At 44.9% G+C, this 16874-nt stretch overlaps 1 protein-coding gene across 7 annotated transcripts in view; it reads left to right on the top strand.

Moving 5' to 3' along the window:
• The window catches only part of SYT12 (synaptotagmin 12), a 154204-nt gene that overhangs the window by 53348 nt on the left and 83982 nt on the right, over positions 1 to 16874 (top strand). The window contains exon 1 of one of the 7 annotated variants that reach the window (XM_085884092.1): positions 9405 to 9511. The exons of the other annotated variants lie outside the window; for them this stretch is intronic. Coding sequence (XP_085740218.1) covers position 9511 — 1 coding nt within the window. The 5' untranslated portion in view covers positions 9405 to 9510. Of the gene's footprint in view, positions 1 to 9404; positions 9512 to 16874 lie in introns of those variants that run through there. 7 annotated transcript variants of the gene reach the window in all.

Below are 16874 nucleotides of genomic sequence, written 5' to 3'. Positions count from 1 at the left end.
GTGTGTAAATAGTTACAAAACTATTAATCTGTGTTTTTTAAGTGCTTTCGAGAAATAAAATTGATGAGATTTGACTTCTCATAACACTGATTGCAGAGGAGAGGAGAGGGAGGTTCTCGGTGGTACTTTATCCTGGTAATGTGCCTGTAACAGGCACGTTCATCCATTTTTCATTTTATTTCAAGCTTGGACTTTTCCAATGTGATCGATTTTAATCCACCTAATGTTGCTTCTCATCCAACCTCTGTGTGTTGTCAATTGATTGGCATTCCAAATGAAGTCCAAATTAAATATAATGTTTCAAAGTGTGATTATACTGGAAGTTATGGTCATTGTTGTTGTGGTGGTGGCTGTGGTTTGGTGGAGGACTGCACATGTATACCATGGGTTTCATCCAGAATGCCTTGCCATGCATGCAAGGTGCTCAAATGAAAAAGCAGCTTGTGCTTTGGTTAAATCTTGACATAACGTCCCGTCAGTGCTCACCTGGATGATGATTACATGTTTGTGTTACGGCCTAATCCACGTGTTCATATAAGCCGGTGTGCATTATTGTGAACCATGTCGTTAAAAGGAAACCAAAGCTTTGTCACCAAAGTCTACGCTTGATCACCCACTGAGATAAATCAGGTAGTGTGAGATCTTTCGAAGCCAGAATCACCATGTAGGAGGGAGTTGTGAAATGGTTAGATATTTATAAAACAAATTTATAAGCTGTCTTTTGTTATTGCTTTTTATACAAGGTTGAAGCTCAATGAACAGTGAGGAGACTGAAGATTCAAAAACACAAAGAACTGACGCCGGGGCAACAGTTGGACACAATAAGCAAGGGAATGAGCAAACAGGAAAGAGGACGGGATGGAGAGAGAGAGGGAGAGAGAGAGAGAGAGAGAGAGAGAGAGAGAGAGAGAGAGAGAGAGAGAGAGAGAGAGAGAGAGAGAGAGAGAGAGAGAGAGAGAGAGAGAGAGAGAGAGAGAGAGAGAGAGAGAGAGAGAGAGAGAGAGAGAGAGAGGATGAGAGAGAGAGAGAGAGAGAGAGAGAGAGAGAGAGAGAGAGAGAGAGAGAGACAGACAGACAGACAGTAACCTACAAGTAAGAGTGCTGGTTTTGGTGTCGTTAGGGTTAATGAGGGTAGAAAATATTATGTGGACATGGATGGGGGATTACGTGAGCTAGCAGTGCACACCTGCCTGAAGCTCTGCAGGGAACAGTGGCATTGAAGTCTTGAACAAATTTTATTTATAGTATTCAAGTCTCATGGGAAAGCTTATATATTGTTGTAGATTTCCGCCACTCCGGCATGCAGACGATCGCCTTTAGCTCAATTGCGGCCGCACGTGCCCACCAAACGTGGCAATCTAGTCGCAGCTTCCGGATGAACGCCGAAACCCAGCTACGGGTGTTGTTAACCACACCATAAACCAGCCAACTCTTCTGTCCATGCACTACAGGGTCAATCGCTGAATTGTCGATATACCTAACTATTCACGCGGACAGAAATCCCGGGAGTTTATACCTCAATGGGACCTGCACGAAAACGAGCCGCTTTAGCAGCTCGTTCCGTATGCGATTGCCAAGCGGTTATATATCGCCAAGCCCCGTCGGACCAGATGTACGTTTTATCGGCTTATAATCAGCCAGCGAATATTCCGAACGCTCCATGGCAGTCAATGTGAGGAAGGGACGCAACGAGCAGGTGACATTTAACAATGGGGACATTTATTTCCATACAGGCAATGCAATGAATGGGGGGATGGGGAAAAAGACACGAGCAAAAACCTACAGCCGAGTTCTATTATTAAATGTAAAGCAAATACAACACAGGCACTTAACAGTTTCCTACTTGTTAGACGGGCCCACAAACACTCGTACGCACTCACACACCCAAGAAATGGTGGCTGATGCCTTTAATAAGGACTTCAACTCGGAGGGACAGATGAGCTGAAACCCAGAACCTATCTCGAACCTCTCCACCTCGTGTGGTCTTCAAGCTGCTCGGACCCAGACTCCAGCGAGAGCGAGCTGGATCCAATCGCCGTGAGCCACGATCCTTCCTGAGCTCCAGCAAATCCTCTCGCGCTTCTGAACACGTGCTGGTCAGACGAGGCGCCGATCCTTCCTGTCGATGCGTCGCTTCCCCGAGGAACCACCTCCAAGATCAGGCATAGGAGTCGCACCAAGCCGGGAACCAAGCAGAGAACAAAGAGCTCCACGAACCAAGAAGAGCCAGCCGAACCGGACGAAGAAGTAGAGCGTAAAACACGCGTGACTCTCGCAACTGGCGCTCCTCTCTCGATGAACAACAACCAATAAGCTCGAGCCGAGCAACCAGCTCAACTCTCTTTCAAGGAACCAAGCACAAAAAGCGAACCACCTCTCTTCCGAACAAAGCCAGAGCCCAAAAAGCGAACCGAGCCAAGCAGAACCAAAAAGCCTTCAACCCTAACCCGAGCCAAGCAGAACCCCAAGGCCTACTACCAGCCAAGCCCAAACCAACCTGAGCCAAGCAGAGTATCCCTTTTTTATTCCTATCGGCCCCTTTCCCCCACTCCCGGCGTGACTCATGCCATCGTGGCTCCATCCCCCGCTCAACCACGGGTGGGAGGGAGTTGTTTACGTCATGAATCACAGGATGGGAGGGCTCTTCTTCCTCTTCCCAGAAGAGGAGGGTTGGCTTCCTTTGTGTTGTGATCGCTCCCTCACTATTATATTAAATCACAGCGCATTTAATCGATTTCTGCCCATTAAACAATGGAAGGTGAGCTATCTATGGAACATGCACTTATCGACATAACTGTGCTAAAGGAACCTGAATGCTGTGTGCGATCGAATTCCAAATGCATAACACTATATATTGCATAAATAATAGGGATCTTAAGACACAAAAAAATAACATACATGATGAATGAGAAGATTTGATCACAAATGACAAGTTGGTGTCATATACTGTATGTAGGAATATCTATCTGCACAAGGACTCAAAATCCGACACGAATTGGAATGCATAAGCATTTGAAATAGATAACATCGTATGAGTAAAACATTTTTGATACTGTATAAGAAAAATATAAAGTCTTGGTGGAAAATTACTTCATAGGACTGACAGTGTATCTTAGATGTAGCAAAATCAAACATAATCTACATTTTGCTTTTCTACAAGAGTGAGGCTGATGGAAGAGCAACGTTTAATTGACAGCGGGGGTAGCAAGACAACAATTGGGCACAAGCAGCGAGGGAATAACAAACAGGAAAGGAAGAGAGTGAGAGAAAGGGAGGAATCGTGGAAACCAGCAAATAAAATGTTTGGGTTGGGAAGGGTTAAGAGTGGTAATAAAAATGCTGGGTCAGGATGGGTGGTGACATGACATGGTGCACTGCCTGCCACAAGCACTGCAGGGTAGATTGGTAAAGAATAGTGGGAAAGAAAGAGTTGCCTTGTTGTGGGGGATTCCCATAATGCTGAGAGCTTTAGATTCCACAGAACCGAGGAGAGACAGATGTGATGCTGGGATACCAGCCAATAGGGGAGAGCAGTACTTCATAAAGCTATGAACAAAGGCCTTGTAGATTGTGAGTATCTCTCTGCTTTTCCAAGAAAAGACTTGGATTGACGGAGGATGCCCAGTCTGCAACTAGTTTTGGAGGCCAGCTTTGCTCTGTGGTTGGCCCAGGAAAAGTAATGTTTGATTGTGAGGTCCAGAAGTTCAAGAGACTGAATTTCTTCCAGTGGATAACCAAGTGTGTTAGTTTGATGATGATGATCATTCCAGAGTGACAGGGTGAGACTGTGGGATTTTCCAGGATTTAAGTGGAGGAGTGTTCTTCCAGGAGTGTTTTTCAAAACAATGAAGAGGATGTGTATATATATATATATATATATATATATATATATATATATATATATATATATATATATATATATATATATATATATATATATATCCATCTATCTGCCTGTCATCCTTCCGAGGTCGGCAAAATGAGTGCAACCTTGCTGGTATCCTGTGTTGGAGTGGCGACCTGTCCAGGATTGTACCCAATAGCCAAGGAGACTGCTGAGGTGTCACCAACGCTCTGCACCGAGTATGGTCCCAATGGATATATATATATATATATATATATATATATATATATATATATATATATATATATATATATATATATATATATATATATATATATATATATAGTTACGGCTGTGGAAATTCGCATTACACCATGAAGGGCCCGTAGGTGAGATATCTCTAAATACATGTGTCGTTAGCCCCAAACCCATTGTATAGAGGGAATTTATGCGATTCATCCGGGCTGCGACGCTTTGAGATCGCCATTTTTCTGTTTTATCATTAATTTGAACTAACCACGCTCCAACCCTCAGACAACAACAACAACGCCAACAGCCACGACCTTCACCTTCAAAACTCGCTCCCACATCATCACATCACCGCCATTCCCAAACAGCACCATAACCATCAAACCACCACCGAAAACCCTCTACCACCTTCGCCTCTTTCCTTCTACAGCCATTCCCGCACCACCTGTGAACACTGAGCGTCGGGCTGTCTCGGGCCCGTTCGGCGATTGGTGCCGAACGCACCGAGCCGCGAGCGCAAATAGCGGCCTTTCCGAGGGAGAATTCGGATCAAGAACGCTACACGCCCACTTCCCCTCCGTCCAATTAGCAAGCACGGAGCGGCTTGGCTCCGCCTCCAGGCGCGTCTGTGTGAAATCGATATACGCAAATTCTAGGATCAGGGGAGGTTCATGCCCACTTTTCCTCCGTCCAATTGGCGAGCGTGGCTCCGCCCCGAGGTCATCCTGATCTGGATATTTGCATATTGTTTTCTCCTGCCGGCCTGTAAAACGGCGAGCGCAAGGCGAATCAGGGCAGAGTCGAGTCGGGCGGCGAAGTCAGTCGAGTCGGGTGGAGAGTGAGTCGAGTCATCGGTGTGGCAGAGAGTCGAGTCGGGGGCGAAGTCAGTCGAGTCGGGTGGGAAGTGATCGGTGTGGCAGAGAGTCGAGTCGGGAGGCGAAGTGATCGGTGTGGCAGGAAGAGTCGAGTCGGGTGGCAAAGTCATCCCCGGTTAAAATAGGTGTACCATATCCCTGTGTTGTAAGAGGCGACCAGGGTTGCGTCAGGAAGGGCATCCGGCGTAAAACATGTGCCAAATCACTATGCGGATCATACGGATGATCCGCTGTGGCGACCCCGAACACGGGAGCAGCCGAAAGAAGAAGATATATATATATATATATATATATATATATATATATATATATATATATATATATATATATATATATATATATATATATATTGTTATGGCTGTGGAAATTCGCAGAACACCATAAAGGGTCCTTAGTTCAGTTGGATCGATAAGTCTGTGTTTAGTTAGATTTCGCCACCGTTGTTTAATGGGATTATTCGTGTTCACCGGGCTGTGACCCTTTGAGGTAGGTTTTTCTTTCTCTATCGTTATTTTGAACCGACATATCTCGCCCACCATTACAACAACCACCACCAACTGCGCCACAACGCCAAACACGCTACAATCGCCACAACACCACCACCAGCATTTAACAATCTTCGCCACTACACCAGCTTGCAAACACCATCCTCCAGAAACCACGCTACAGCCCTTTCCGCGTCGAAAGCCGTCCGAGGACGCCAAGTAAACGGACCAAGGAAGGAACTGCGATGACGCGCGGTTTCTCCCGCCTTTTTTTCTCAGAAGCTGGTGTGACGAGAAGGGCGAGGCGGCTAGCTCGCGATTTGTGGATACGAGGAGTGAGGCGGTCAGAGTTGAGAAACGCCCCTTTTCGAGAAGCTTCTCGAAGGGAGGCGGAGCCGAAAAAGGGGAAGGGCGGAGCCCCAGGCTATATAAGGCGGACAACCGCCTTGGGCTCTTCCTCTCTTCGTTGGCGCTCTTCTCCTGGTCTGTCCTCCTCCTCTTCGTTGGCGTTCTTCTCCTGGTCTGGTCTCCCCTCTTCGTTGGCACTCTTCTTCTGGTCTGGTCTTCTCTTCTTCGTTGGCACTCTCATCCTGGTCTGGTCTCCTCCTCTTCGTTGGCGCTCTTCTCCTGGTCTGGTCTCCTCTCTTCGATCGCGCTCTTCTCCTGGTCTGGTGTCCTCCGCCTCTTCGTTGGCGCTCTTCTCCTGGTCTGGTCTCCTCTCTTCGTTTTGCGCCCTTCTCTTGGTCTGGTCTTGTCTTGGTCTCTGGGTCTGTGGAGCGACCCGTACACCAGAGGCCTGGGTCGGTGGAGAGTCCGGGCGACGTAACGGAGACGCGGAAGGGAGGCGCAACTCTGCCGGCTGTGGGGCGCGAACCTGCGCGTCGGTGGAGGAGAGTGCCAGAGAGAGCTCGCCGACCATCGAGGGACTTGGAGGGTGCAGGTAACCTGCTACGGTCTCGCGGGACCCATTCGGTCTCCCAGGTCCCGTGCCATAAAGACCCAAGTGGTCCAGCCTCACCCCCTTGTCTGTGAGGGGGTCTTTTCTTGTGTTTCTTTTGGGTTTTTGAATGAATGTTGTCGTGGCGCCGTCTGTTAAGTAAAACCTGTCTAAGTGACTGTGCATGTACATTCTCATTGTAGTCGGTAGTAACGCTTTCTATTTGTTGCTTGTACATTCGTGCATGACTGCCTGGCTGTACATACGTGCTTAGTTGTAATAAATGTCCTTGCTTGTGAAATGTATCCCGTTCGTTGCGTCCTCTATTCTCCATTGAAAATGCCATCTTGCATCGCGGAATAATTAGTTGGGTTTAAAACACCCGTTAAGGAGAATCGGATCCGTCGAGGTCAGCGATAATACCCGCTCGGTTATCGATGTAGAACGGAACGGACTGCTAAAGCGGTTCGTGTCCCAAGCCGACCTGTGGCGAGGTACGGCCCCTCGGAAGGTTACCCGCGCGAGTACTTAGGTATTTCGATATTTGGCGAGTGACGCTATTTCGCACGGGTAGAATGCGGACTGGGCTGTGGTGAGGTTAATCCCCCACCCGTGACTGGTTTCTGGCGATAGTTCCAGGAGGGTCATGACTGAATTGTCTGTCCGGTGGGTGACGCGGCTGCTATTAGTGGAAAGCGGCTGATCGCACGCTGGCAGGCGCAAATTCGTAACAATATATGTATGTATGTATGTATGTATATATATATATATATATATATATATATATATATATATATATATATATATATATATATATATATATATATATATATATATATATATATATATATATCTGTGGGCCGGGGGTCAGTGGCGAGAACGACCAATTAGGTGGGGAAAGCTTGCGTTGTCTCCCACCAAACTCCCCGGAATTGTAGGCCGTCGCTCGGATAACTCCGCCAGCTGGCGGGTCGTTTCACCGACCGTGGTCGCCAATACCTCAACCGCGTAGCATAGGGACTATTTCTCTATAACCAATTTACCTAATTAACTACGCGATTTTGACTACTGGGGAAACCACGTCCGTCGTCCTCAGCACTTCTTGCTCGAACCGGGTCACTCTACCGACTGCGGAAGAGTTCCAACTACCGACTATCAACTCCGGTTCGGGTGCAGCCGAGCGGAAACTGCCAAAGCCATGCTGGCTGGAATTAATGGATTATCGGAGATAAAACCCCACCTAAACTCAGATCCGAACCATGCTGGACCAATTCAAGAAGGGACGGAAACAAACCGGGGCATTTCTAACAAGTTTTATTTATAGTAAAAGATAAAGGCAAGACTTAACGTGAATATGCAAGCAGTATTTACAATGTTCCAAAAACACTTATTCAGTTCTACTTACCCAGACGGGCCCACATGCAGACACACAAACAAATGAAAAGAAACCCAGAGTTCTTTATTGGACCCTCGCAGCCGAGGAGAGAGACAAGCTGGGGGTCAGAGTTCGGATGGGTACCTGGCCGTCGGAGAAAGGGGGTACTCTGTGCTGCGGCACCTGACAATGGTCGCTGGTTTGTTCCCCAGTTGCACGTGTGGGACTCGAGGTTCGTGGCGGAGCTCGGGTGGTGAATGGCCGGGGTCCACGGAGGGGGGTCAGGGTCACTCTTTCCTTCCTTGTAGAGGGCCAGCAGAGACACGTTCGCCGCCTCGAAGACCTTCTGCTCAAACCTCGTGACAGCAAAAACCCTTTCATGACAGCAAAAACCCAACAAAACCAACGTTGCCTCAGAGAGTGCTTGGAAATTTATGGACCTCCCTCAGTGGGGAGGGGCCTTGGTGAACACACCTCGCTGTCCACCTTTGATTGGACAGGGTCCCACGGCATACCTTTCCGGGGCAGGGATTCGGCCTTGTTTGGAGAAAGATGACCCTCCCCTCCGCACGTATTCGAGAAAGGTCGTGGTGGTGAAACTTCCTCGAGAATCCGTCTCAGGCAAAGGTGCGTTGTGGACCGCGAACCGAGGGCTGCAAGCGCGATGGTACCGTGGATCGTAATGGTCCGAGGGGTCATGCAGATGGGATGGTTGTTAGATGGCTTGTTAGATGTAATAACCTAACTAAAAGAAATCGCAACGCATGCCTTTGATTCTCCCACTAGACAAAAGGAAGGGGATCTGACTACACACATACTTAACGACATAACTGACTTTTGGGACATCTGTATGTTGAATGCTTATGGTTTCCAGATCCGTAACAATATATATATATATATATATATATATATATATATATATATATATATATATATATATATTCCCGAAATACAGCTAAAACGGTACACGATAGCGCAAAAATTTTAGGGCAACCTTACTCAGCATTCGCTTGCGGTGTACAGTATCAAGTTTCGTTCAAATCGGGCAACGAAAAAATTATTTCAAACTCAATTCCCGATTCAGTCAAGTACTATTCAGGAGAATTTGATCAATGCAAACAACCTCAGTGGTATAGTTCGCTGGAGCTATCTTTTTTTTTTCATGAAATTATTTTTTTCATCAACCGCTGTCACAACGGGAACCCAACGGGTTCACGGGTCGTCTCGTATACTAGAGAGAGAGAGAGAGAGAGAGAGAGAGAGAGAGAGAGAGAGAGAGAGAGAGCGAGAGAGAGAGAGACAGAGAGAGAGAGAGAGAGAGAGAGAGATAGAGAGAGAGAGAGGAGAGAGAGGGGAGAGAGAGGAGAGAGAGGAGAGAGAGGGGAGAGAGAGGAGAGAGAGGAGAGAGAGGAGAGAGAGGAGAGAGAGAGACAATATCTGTATCTCCTCAATAACTCCAAAACCATAAAATCTCGCAGCCTGAAACTTTGCATGCACACCAAGAAAACTTCAAGGAAGTGCAAGAGTGAAAATTGGGTGTTTGGGTTAATTAAAACACCCCTTTTGAAGATCATTAACGGCTTTATTTAATTATATCCTTCAGCAGGCGATCCTCGGCCACCTCACTGTCTGGGGTCTTAAGGCACTTCATGGGTAACCTGGCTGGGGTCTAAAGCCGCCATGTTTTCTGGCCTGCTCAACCTTACCTTGACTTGGAACAGGCCACAACTGTTTCTTTACCATAAAGTTTGTTTTTCACTTTCCTCACTCATATTGATTGCTTGGTCATCATAGCTATGAACTGTAGTGTGCATCGCTTTTGTAAGTACTATAAGTTTTCAAATTAGGAGATTGGATCGATTTCATGCATTATACGAGACGATTTTCCACGATCGACTCTCACGGACTAAAGTATATCATCGAAATATTATTTCGATTTTTAGGATCGGATATCGTCCAGACTAAATAAGTGTTGAAATCTGTTGTGAAATCTGATAATTTAAAGAAATAACGTCTTATAACTAAACCGATATACCCATTTACTTTAAGCAAGCAAGGCTATGATCTTCCTTCATACATTCACAAGAAAATGTGTAACTACCTTCGCATTCTGTGAAAGGTTATGTTTTGGTCGGCGTGTATTTATTTATTTATTTATTTATTTATTTGTAATCTTGTGATTCGTATAACTCAAAAAGTATAAAACCGAATTGCATGAAATTTGGTGGGATGATTGGTTATTAGCCAGGAAGCATTCGATTAGATTTTGGGATCGTTCGGGTCAAAGGTCAAGGTCACGAAAAGGTCAAAATCGTCTTTTTACGATAACACGGTCAATTTTTATTCAATTTGCATGCAACTAACACCAAAATGTTCAGAATTCAACGCCTCATCTTCTGATATGCAATATGACACAATGACGCCCATACTCTTGTTACCGGATAGGGGTCAAAGGTCAGGGGGGTCACGACCTTGAAAAAAAATATGCGGTTTTTGTCATAACGCGGTCAATTCTTGTCCGCTTTACATGAACCCAGCACCAAAATGTTCAGAATTTAATGCCCAATCTTGTGACACAATGACGTCATAACACATGTCACCGGTTGGGGTAAAATGTCGGGGGGGGTCACGCCCTTGAAAAATATGCGGTTTTCGGCATAACTCAGTCAATTCTTATTCGATTTGCATGAAACCAGCATCAAAATATTCATTATTTTGTCCTCCACGCTCTCATGCCAAATAGTACAAAACAGGTGTACTTTTTAATTGTACAATGAATGTTTGTTTTGCTTGCAAAAATAAAGTATTTTTAAAAACAGGAACTTGTGTGTGCTAATACCCCTAAATATAGTATTATACAATGATTGACTTTTGTTGAGGTTGTTACGAGATTACCTACTCTTGTTGAAACGTTGTATTCACCGAGCTTGCGAGTGAAGACTCGCCAAAACGACGTGAGTTGATTGTTGTTTAGTCCGTAGCCCCCGGAAGTCGGGGGGGGTCATGACATTATAGATATGTGGTTTGTGTCATAAGACCATTCATATGAAACCAGTTCCCCACACTCATACCAAGAACAAAAAAACTAGTGGCGGCGAAGGTATGTGCTCTATGAGTGCCCGTTCTAGTTTCCAAAGCATTAAACTTATCTTTTTCAACTGTTTGGAGAATTATATTGAGTGAATGAATTAACCAGCTTCATTGAGCTGTATGATTGAATGCATTCACTGCAAGACCTCATGCCTTTGTCCCAGAGAGACTGCCAATCCATACCGTCTGCTAAATCTGTGTCTATTTTCGGATGTTTCATGATGTGCTCTATGGGGAATCAAAGTAAATCTGGTAAAAAAAAAAAAACACGTTTAAAAAAAAAACAACAAAGTTATCACGTTTGCGTGGACCGCAGACGATGTACCATGTGACGTGCACAGACGAGAAGGCAAACTGGCAGATTTTCTGCAAGGTTTATTTCACGGGCAATTGAACTTTGCAATATCTCCAGGGTTGTTCTGCATTAAGCTGCAACTCATTTGTGGATAAAGTCATTTTATTTCATGAATTCATATGCTTTCATTAACTGCTGCATGTGTGATGAAGACCAGCTTTAAAGTTAAAGGGAGCCTTTATGGTATGTAGCGACAGCCTGGCTAACCATTCCTTATCAACCATTTAATTGGAGTGCTTGCATGAGTGCTTCAGCCACTTGCCGAGCGCCTATTGTCGATAGCGCTACATCATTCTGAGCGAATCGTTCACTCTCTGCAGACCCTTTTGCTGCGCCATGTCATTCAGAGAAAGTCATTCATGCTCCGTCACCCTTAGTAAGTGGTCCTTGCTCCGTCACCTTGAGCGAGTGGTCCATGCTCCGTCACCCTGAGCGAGTGGTTCGTGCTCCGTCACCCTGAGCGAGTGGTTCGTGCTCCATCACCCTGAGTGGGTGGTTCGTGCTCCGTCACCTTGAGCGGGTGGTTAGTGCTCTGTCATCACACCCGATTTTCGAGCCGTTTGCCGCATTAACATATTTTCGAAATTACCAAGGCAAATTTTTTTCCCACACTCCGCACGCAGCTATTTATAAAGAACTAGATGACCCGTGAACCCGTTGGGTTCCCGATGTGACAGCAGTTGATAAAAAAAAACAACAAAAAGAAGAAAAAGATAGCTCCAGTGAACTATACCGCTGAGGTTGTTTGCATTGATCAAACAAGCCGTTCCTTCGCTTTCACGTGCCCGTACGTGCGTGGCTGTACGTGCAAAAAAAATATATATATGTGTATATATATATATATATATATATATATATATATATATATATATATATATATATATATATATATATATATATATACTTTAAAACCGCTAGCCAGAAACAAACACACAGGCCGTTCCTTCACTCTCGCGTGGCCGTACATGCATGGCCGTACGTGCGTGCCCATATGTGCATGGCCGTACATACAAAAAAAAAAAAAAACTTTCAAACCGCGTGCCAGAAACAACAACCACACAGGCCGTTCCTTCGCTCTCATTAACGACGACTGGATTGGGGCATTGTGTTTATCTATAAATGCGGATAAGAAATCGAGAAATTATTAGAATACAGTAAGTCATCACTATCCAAAAGTAGTGCGTGCCCGTACGGAATGTTCACATCATTTCACGAATTATGGCTTGCATTGAAGTAACAACTGCTGTGATACTGACACACAGAGTTAATTAAAATCAAGTTTACCTCCCTGTCTTTGCTTGCCATGACATTCGCTGCCATTTACCATTGGCACTCCTACCCCACGGTAACTAAGGCACCGATCGATCCCCAGCGTAACCAGCACAGCACGTGACGTCATCGTCGGCCGGCCGTGCACCGGCCTACGCAATCACGCCCAAGCAGCAACATGTCCTGTGATTGGTAACTAAATGGCGCATTGGCCACGCCTACGCAGCACGTGTCCTGTCATTGGTTGGTAAATAAATGGCCATAACTTGGGAATCACTTGTCCGATTAATATCAAATCTTGAAAAGGCACATCCTCAGGTCCCCAGCAATATAGCTGGCAAGTTTCAATTAGATCGGACCAGTGGTTGTTGGGAAACCGGTCACAGACACACAGAAACAGACACACAGAAATAGACACACAGACACACAGAAACACAGAAACAGACACAGAAACAGACACACAGAAACAGACACACAGAAACAGACACACAGAAACAGACACACAGAAACAGACACACAGAAACAGACACACAGAAACAGACACACAGACACACAGAAACAGACACACAGAAACAGACACACAGAAACAGACACACAGAAACAGACACACAGAAACAGACACACAGAAACAGACACACAGAAACAGACACACAGAAACAGACACACAGAAACAGACACACAGAAACAGACACACAGAAACAGACACACAGAAACAGACACACAGAAACAGACACACAGAAACAGACACACAGAAACAGACACACAGAAACAGACACACAGAAACAGACACACAGACACAGACACACAGACACAAACACACACACAGAAACACACACAGAAACACACACAGAGATTGCTGGAATTATAGATAGATGAAATGAGGTCAATGAGATGACAAATGAAGGGGTTGAATGCAGACTGCCGAGCAATGAGTAAGGAAACCCGTCGTTGTGAATCGTTTTTACCACCAAATTGAGATGTATTTCATTGTAAGCATGTTGAGTAGAGCTGAATTCCTTCACACTTCCAAAGGTCACAGCGTTTTGACAATTGGAAACAAAAAAAAGTTGTGCACTTTTTTTGATAAATTATTTTCGGAACAATTTTTCTTCAATAAATAAATAATAATAAAAATCGTCTCCATGTACATTGTACACACCTTTATCTCGTTAGCACCTCTTCATAAACAACCTCGCTGAGGAAACGGCGCTTCTTCTTTGTTTCCTCGTCCGTCCAGGGCAAGAATACGGAGGCTTTTAATGGCCAATTATTCAATTAGAGAGAAGAGAAGAGGAAAAAAAATCCGTAATGGCGAACGCGGCTGAGTTTCTCTTCCCCCATCGACCACGGTTACGCAGCAACGGTTCCTGTCATTGGTTGATAAATAAATGGCCATAACTTGGGAATCACTTGTCCGATAAATATCAAACCTTGAAAAAGCACATCCTCGGGTCCCCAGCAATATATCTGGCAAGTTTCAATTAGATCGGACCAGCGGTTGTCAGGAAACAGCGGTCACACACACAGACACACACACAGACACACACACAGACACACACACAGACACACACACAGACACACACACAGACACACACACAGACACACACACACACACACACACACATATACACACAGAGATTGCTGGAATTATAGGTAGATAATCCCGAAGAGTACTTGACTGAATTGGGAATTGATTTTTTAATAATTTTTTCGTTGCCCGATTTGAACGAAACTTGATACTGCACACCGCAGGAGAATGGTGAGTAAGGTGACCCTAACATTTTTGCGCTATCGTGTACCGTTTTGCCTGTATTTCAGGAACATACATACATACATACATACATACATACATACATACATACAAGATGAGAGTTTTCGTAATATATAGATAAAAGATAGATAGATAGATAAAGTTTGGAACACATCGTTGAAACGTCTACATAAATGCAACATTGTGTTTCGGTGAAAGTTACTCAAGGTTTCTTGGTTGTATTCAGTTTGTGCTGTCGTTGATAATCACACTGACTCCAACCTTCCGATTCCCGAAAATTTGCCGATGTCGGCCAAGCACGTGTGTGTGCGTGCGTGCGTGCGTGCGTGCGTGCGTGCCTGTTTCATTAAGCATAATATTGTCTTTCTGCTAACTCCCCTACCCCCATCTCTCTCTCTCTCCCCATCCTTGCTCTACCCCCTCCCAATACAGTGCAATACCCACCTCCTGCATCTCCTCCCCTCTCTATTTGTCTGTCTATGTCTTCGGACATGTCCGGGCGATGTTTGTCTGCGGACACGTCTGGCCGATGTTCATCTCCGGGCGCGTCCGGGTGGTATTTATGTATGGACAGAAGTTTGTCTTCGGGCCGTGTTTATAGTATGACCGGTAGAAAATGGATTTCAGACATTATTTTGTTTCTATCTTCACTGTTATTCTATGCAGAATCATTTTGATGAGATGATACGAATCGTAATTAACGCTCCACCGCATGTCTGCTTTCTCTTCCACTCACCTCTCACTGTCTTCCCTTCCCCCACCCTTCCTCACTTCCCCTCCCTCCTCTCTCCTTTCCCTTCCATCTAATCACTCTTCCCGCTCTTTCTCCCCATCCCCTCTCTCCCTCTCCCCCACCTCTATCTCCCTCTTCCCCTCTCTTTTTCTCCCTCCCCCCTTTAGTATTACCGTCAGTGAAGAAACGGGTGACATTTGCTAGTATATGTACATGAGTAGCAATGCTGCGCCCAACGCTGCCTTGGTAAACTGCAGCCTCCATTGGGATAGGGGAAGAGAGGGTTCCATTAATTGGAACATGTTGACTGCATAAGTGGAGGAAGTCAGAAATCCAGGAATGAAGGCAGCTTTAAATGCCATAGGCAGCGAGCTTGGCAAGCAAAGCAGGATGCGAGACTGGCCGAGATATGTCCATAACAATGGTCCTGAGCTCTTGATTGAGATTTGGAGTCTCCAATCATTGCTGAGAGAGGAGCAGCTGTATGTCCAGTATCGAGTGATGGAATCCAAACTGATGGCCAGAGTTCAGGCTGTTTGAAAACAGGAAAGACTTGACATCAGCAGAAATGATGGATTCCATGACTATTTGTAATTGGAAGGAAGGTCTATCGTTGATATAATCTGTTTTTGCACCCTTGTTTTGGATGACAATGATATTTTCTGATTTACCAGGCCTGTTGGAGAAGACAAAAGGAGGACAGATTGAATAGGCAGACAGAAGGGGAGCAGGATTGGCAAATATGGGTACCGTCATCTGCGCCTGTTGCTGAAACAGGGTCAAGGCTGGATAGACCGTTCGCTACCTTCTTGTGTGAAAAGGGTACAAATCCAGTGTAAATTGATTACGTTGGCGTAATATGGGGTGGTTTGGGTTCACGAGATTTGGAGGTAAACTAACACAGAATTTAGACATTCTGCCTTATTTCTAGCAGAGTCTGCAGTTCAGCTGTTTGAGTTGAGGGATGGGATGGAGGGGGAGCAACCACCAGAGAAGTGAAGTGAAGATCCGGATCTGATAATTTATAAAGTGATTCTTCACCATTTAGAGATTGGGCTGAAAACGATATGTAGCACGATATCTCAAAAAGTTGTGGACGGATTCGGACGAAACTCGGTGGACAGGTTGGGTGTTTGGCAATGACGAATTGATTCGATATTGGTGAATATCCGAGTCCGGATGTGGATACGAGAGTTATTTAATTTTAAAAAGTGATTCTTCACCATTGAGAGATCGGGCTAAAAACGATATAGTACTGTATAGCATGATATTTCAAAAATGTATTGGGACCGATATGTTCTCGTGGATCAGGCATTGCGTGGTGGAGGTATCTCCTGAGTGCCCTTCTAGTTAATGTATGAATTCATTGACGTCTCATCGTGTTCCTGTTCTGAATGTTTGAGGTATACAAGCTCTCATGAGCTGATTATAAGCTTACTAATACCTAATACTAATAATTACTAATACCTAATATGAATAATACGAATAATTAATTACCTCATACTAAATAATTACTAATACTAATACCTAATACCGTCGTGTGGTATTGTTTTACTCTGCTTAACACAATGATTTTTAGATATTCCTTGCGAAGCCTTTATTTGTTTTTCCCACAAATGTGGCATTGTCACCAAGAAAAGGCTTATCCACCCACCTTCCCATCCAAAAGCAGAAGCAAAAAAACCCAAAACAAATTGGATCGTCATTTGCACAGAACAAATTCCTGATGAAGTAATGACATCCTTCAAGAAAGCATCAAAGTTTCATTCTCACTGAGCTGCAAATGCATCGTTCAGGTTTCCTGAAAAGTAGGTCAGGCAGTCGGGCTGAAGCGATGAGATCCTGAGCAGTTATGGGAATGGCTGTTGTTTATCAGGTAAACTCAGCATGC

Source organism: Eptatretus burgeri, chromosome 6, assembly GCF_056783735.1.
Source record: "Eptatretus burgeri isolate ZD-2024b chromosome 6, Ebu_testis_v1, whole genome shotgun sequence".
Classification (NCBI taxonomy): Eukaryota; Metazoa; Chordata; class Myxini; order Myxiniformes; family Myxinidae; genus Eptatretus; species Eptatretus burgeri.
This window is presented reverse-complemented; position numbering and strand designations above follow the sequence as displayed.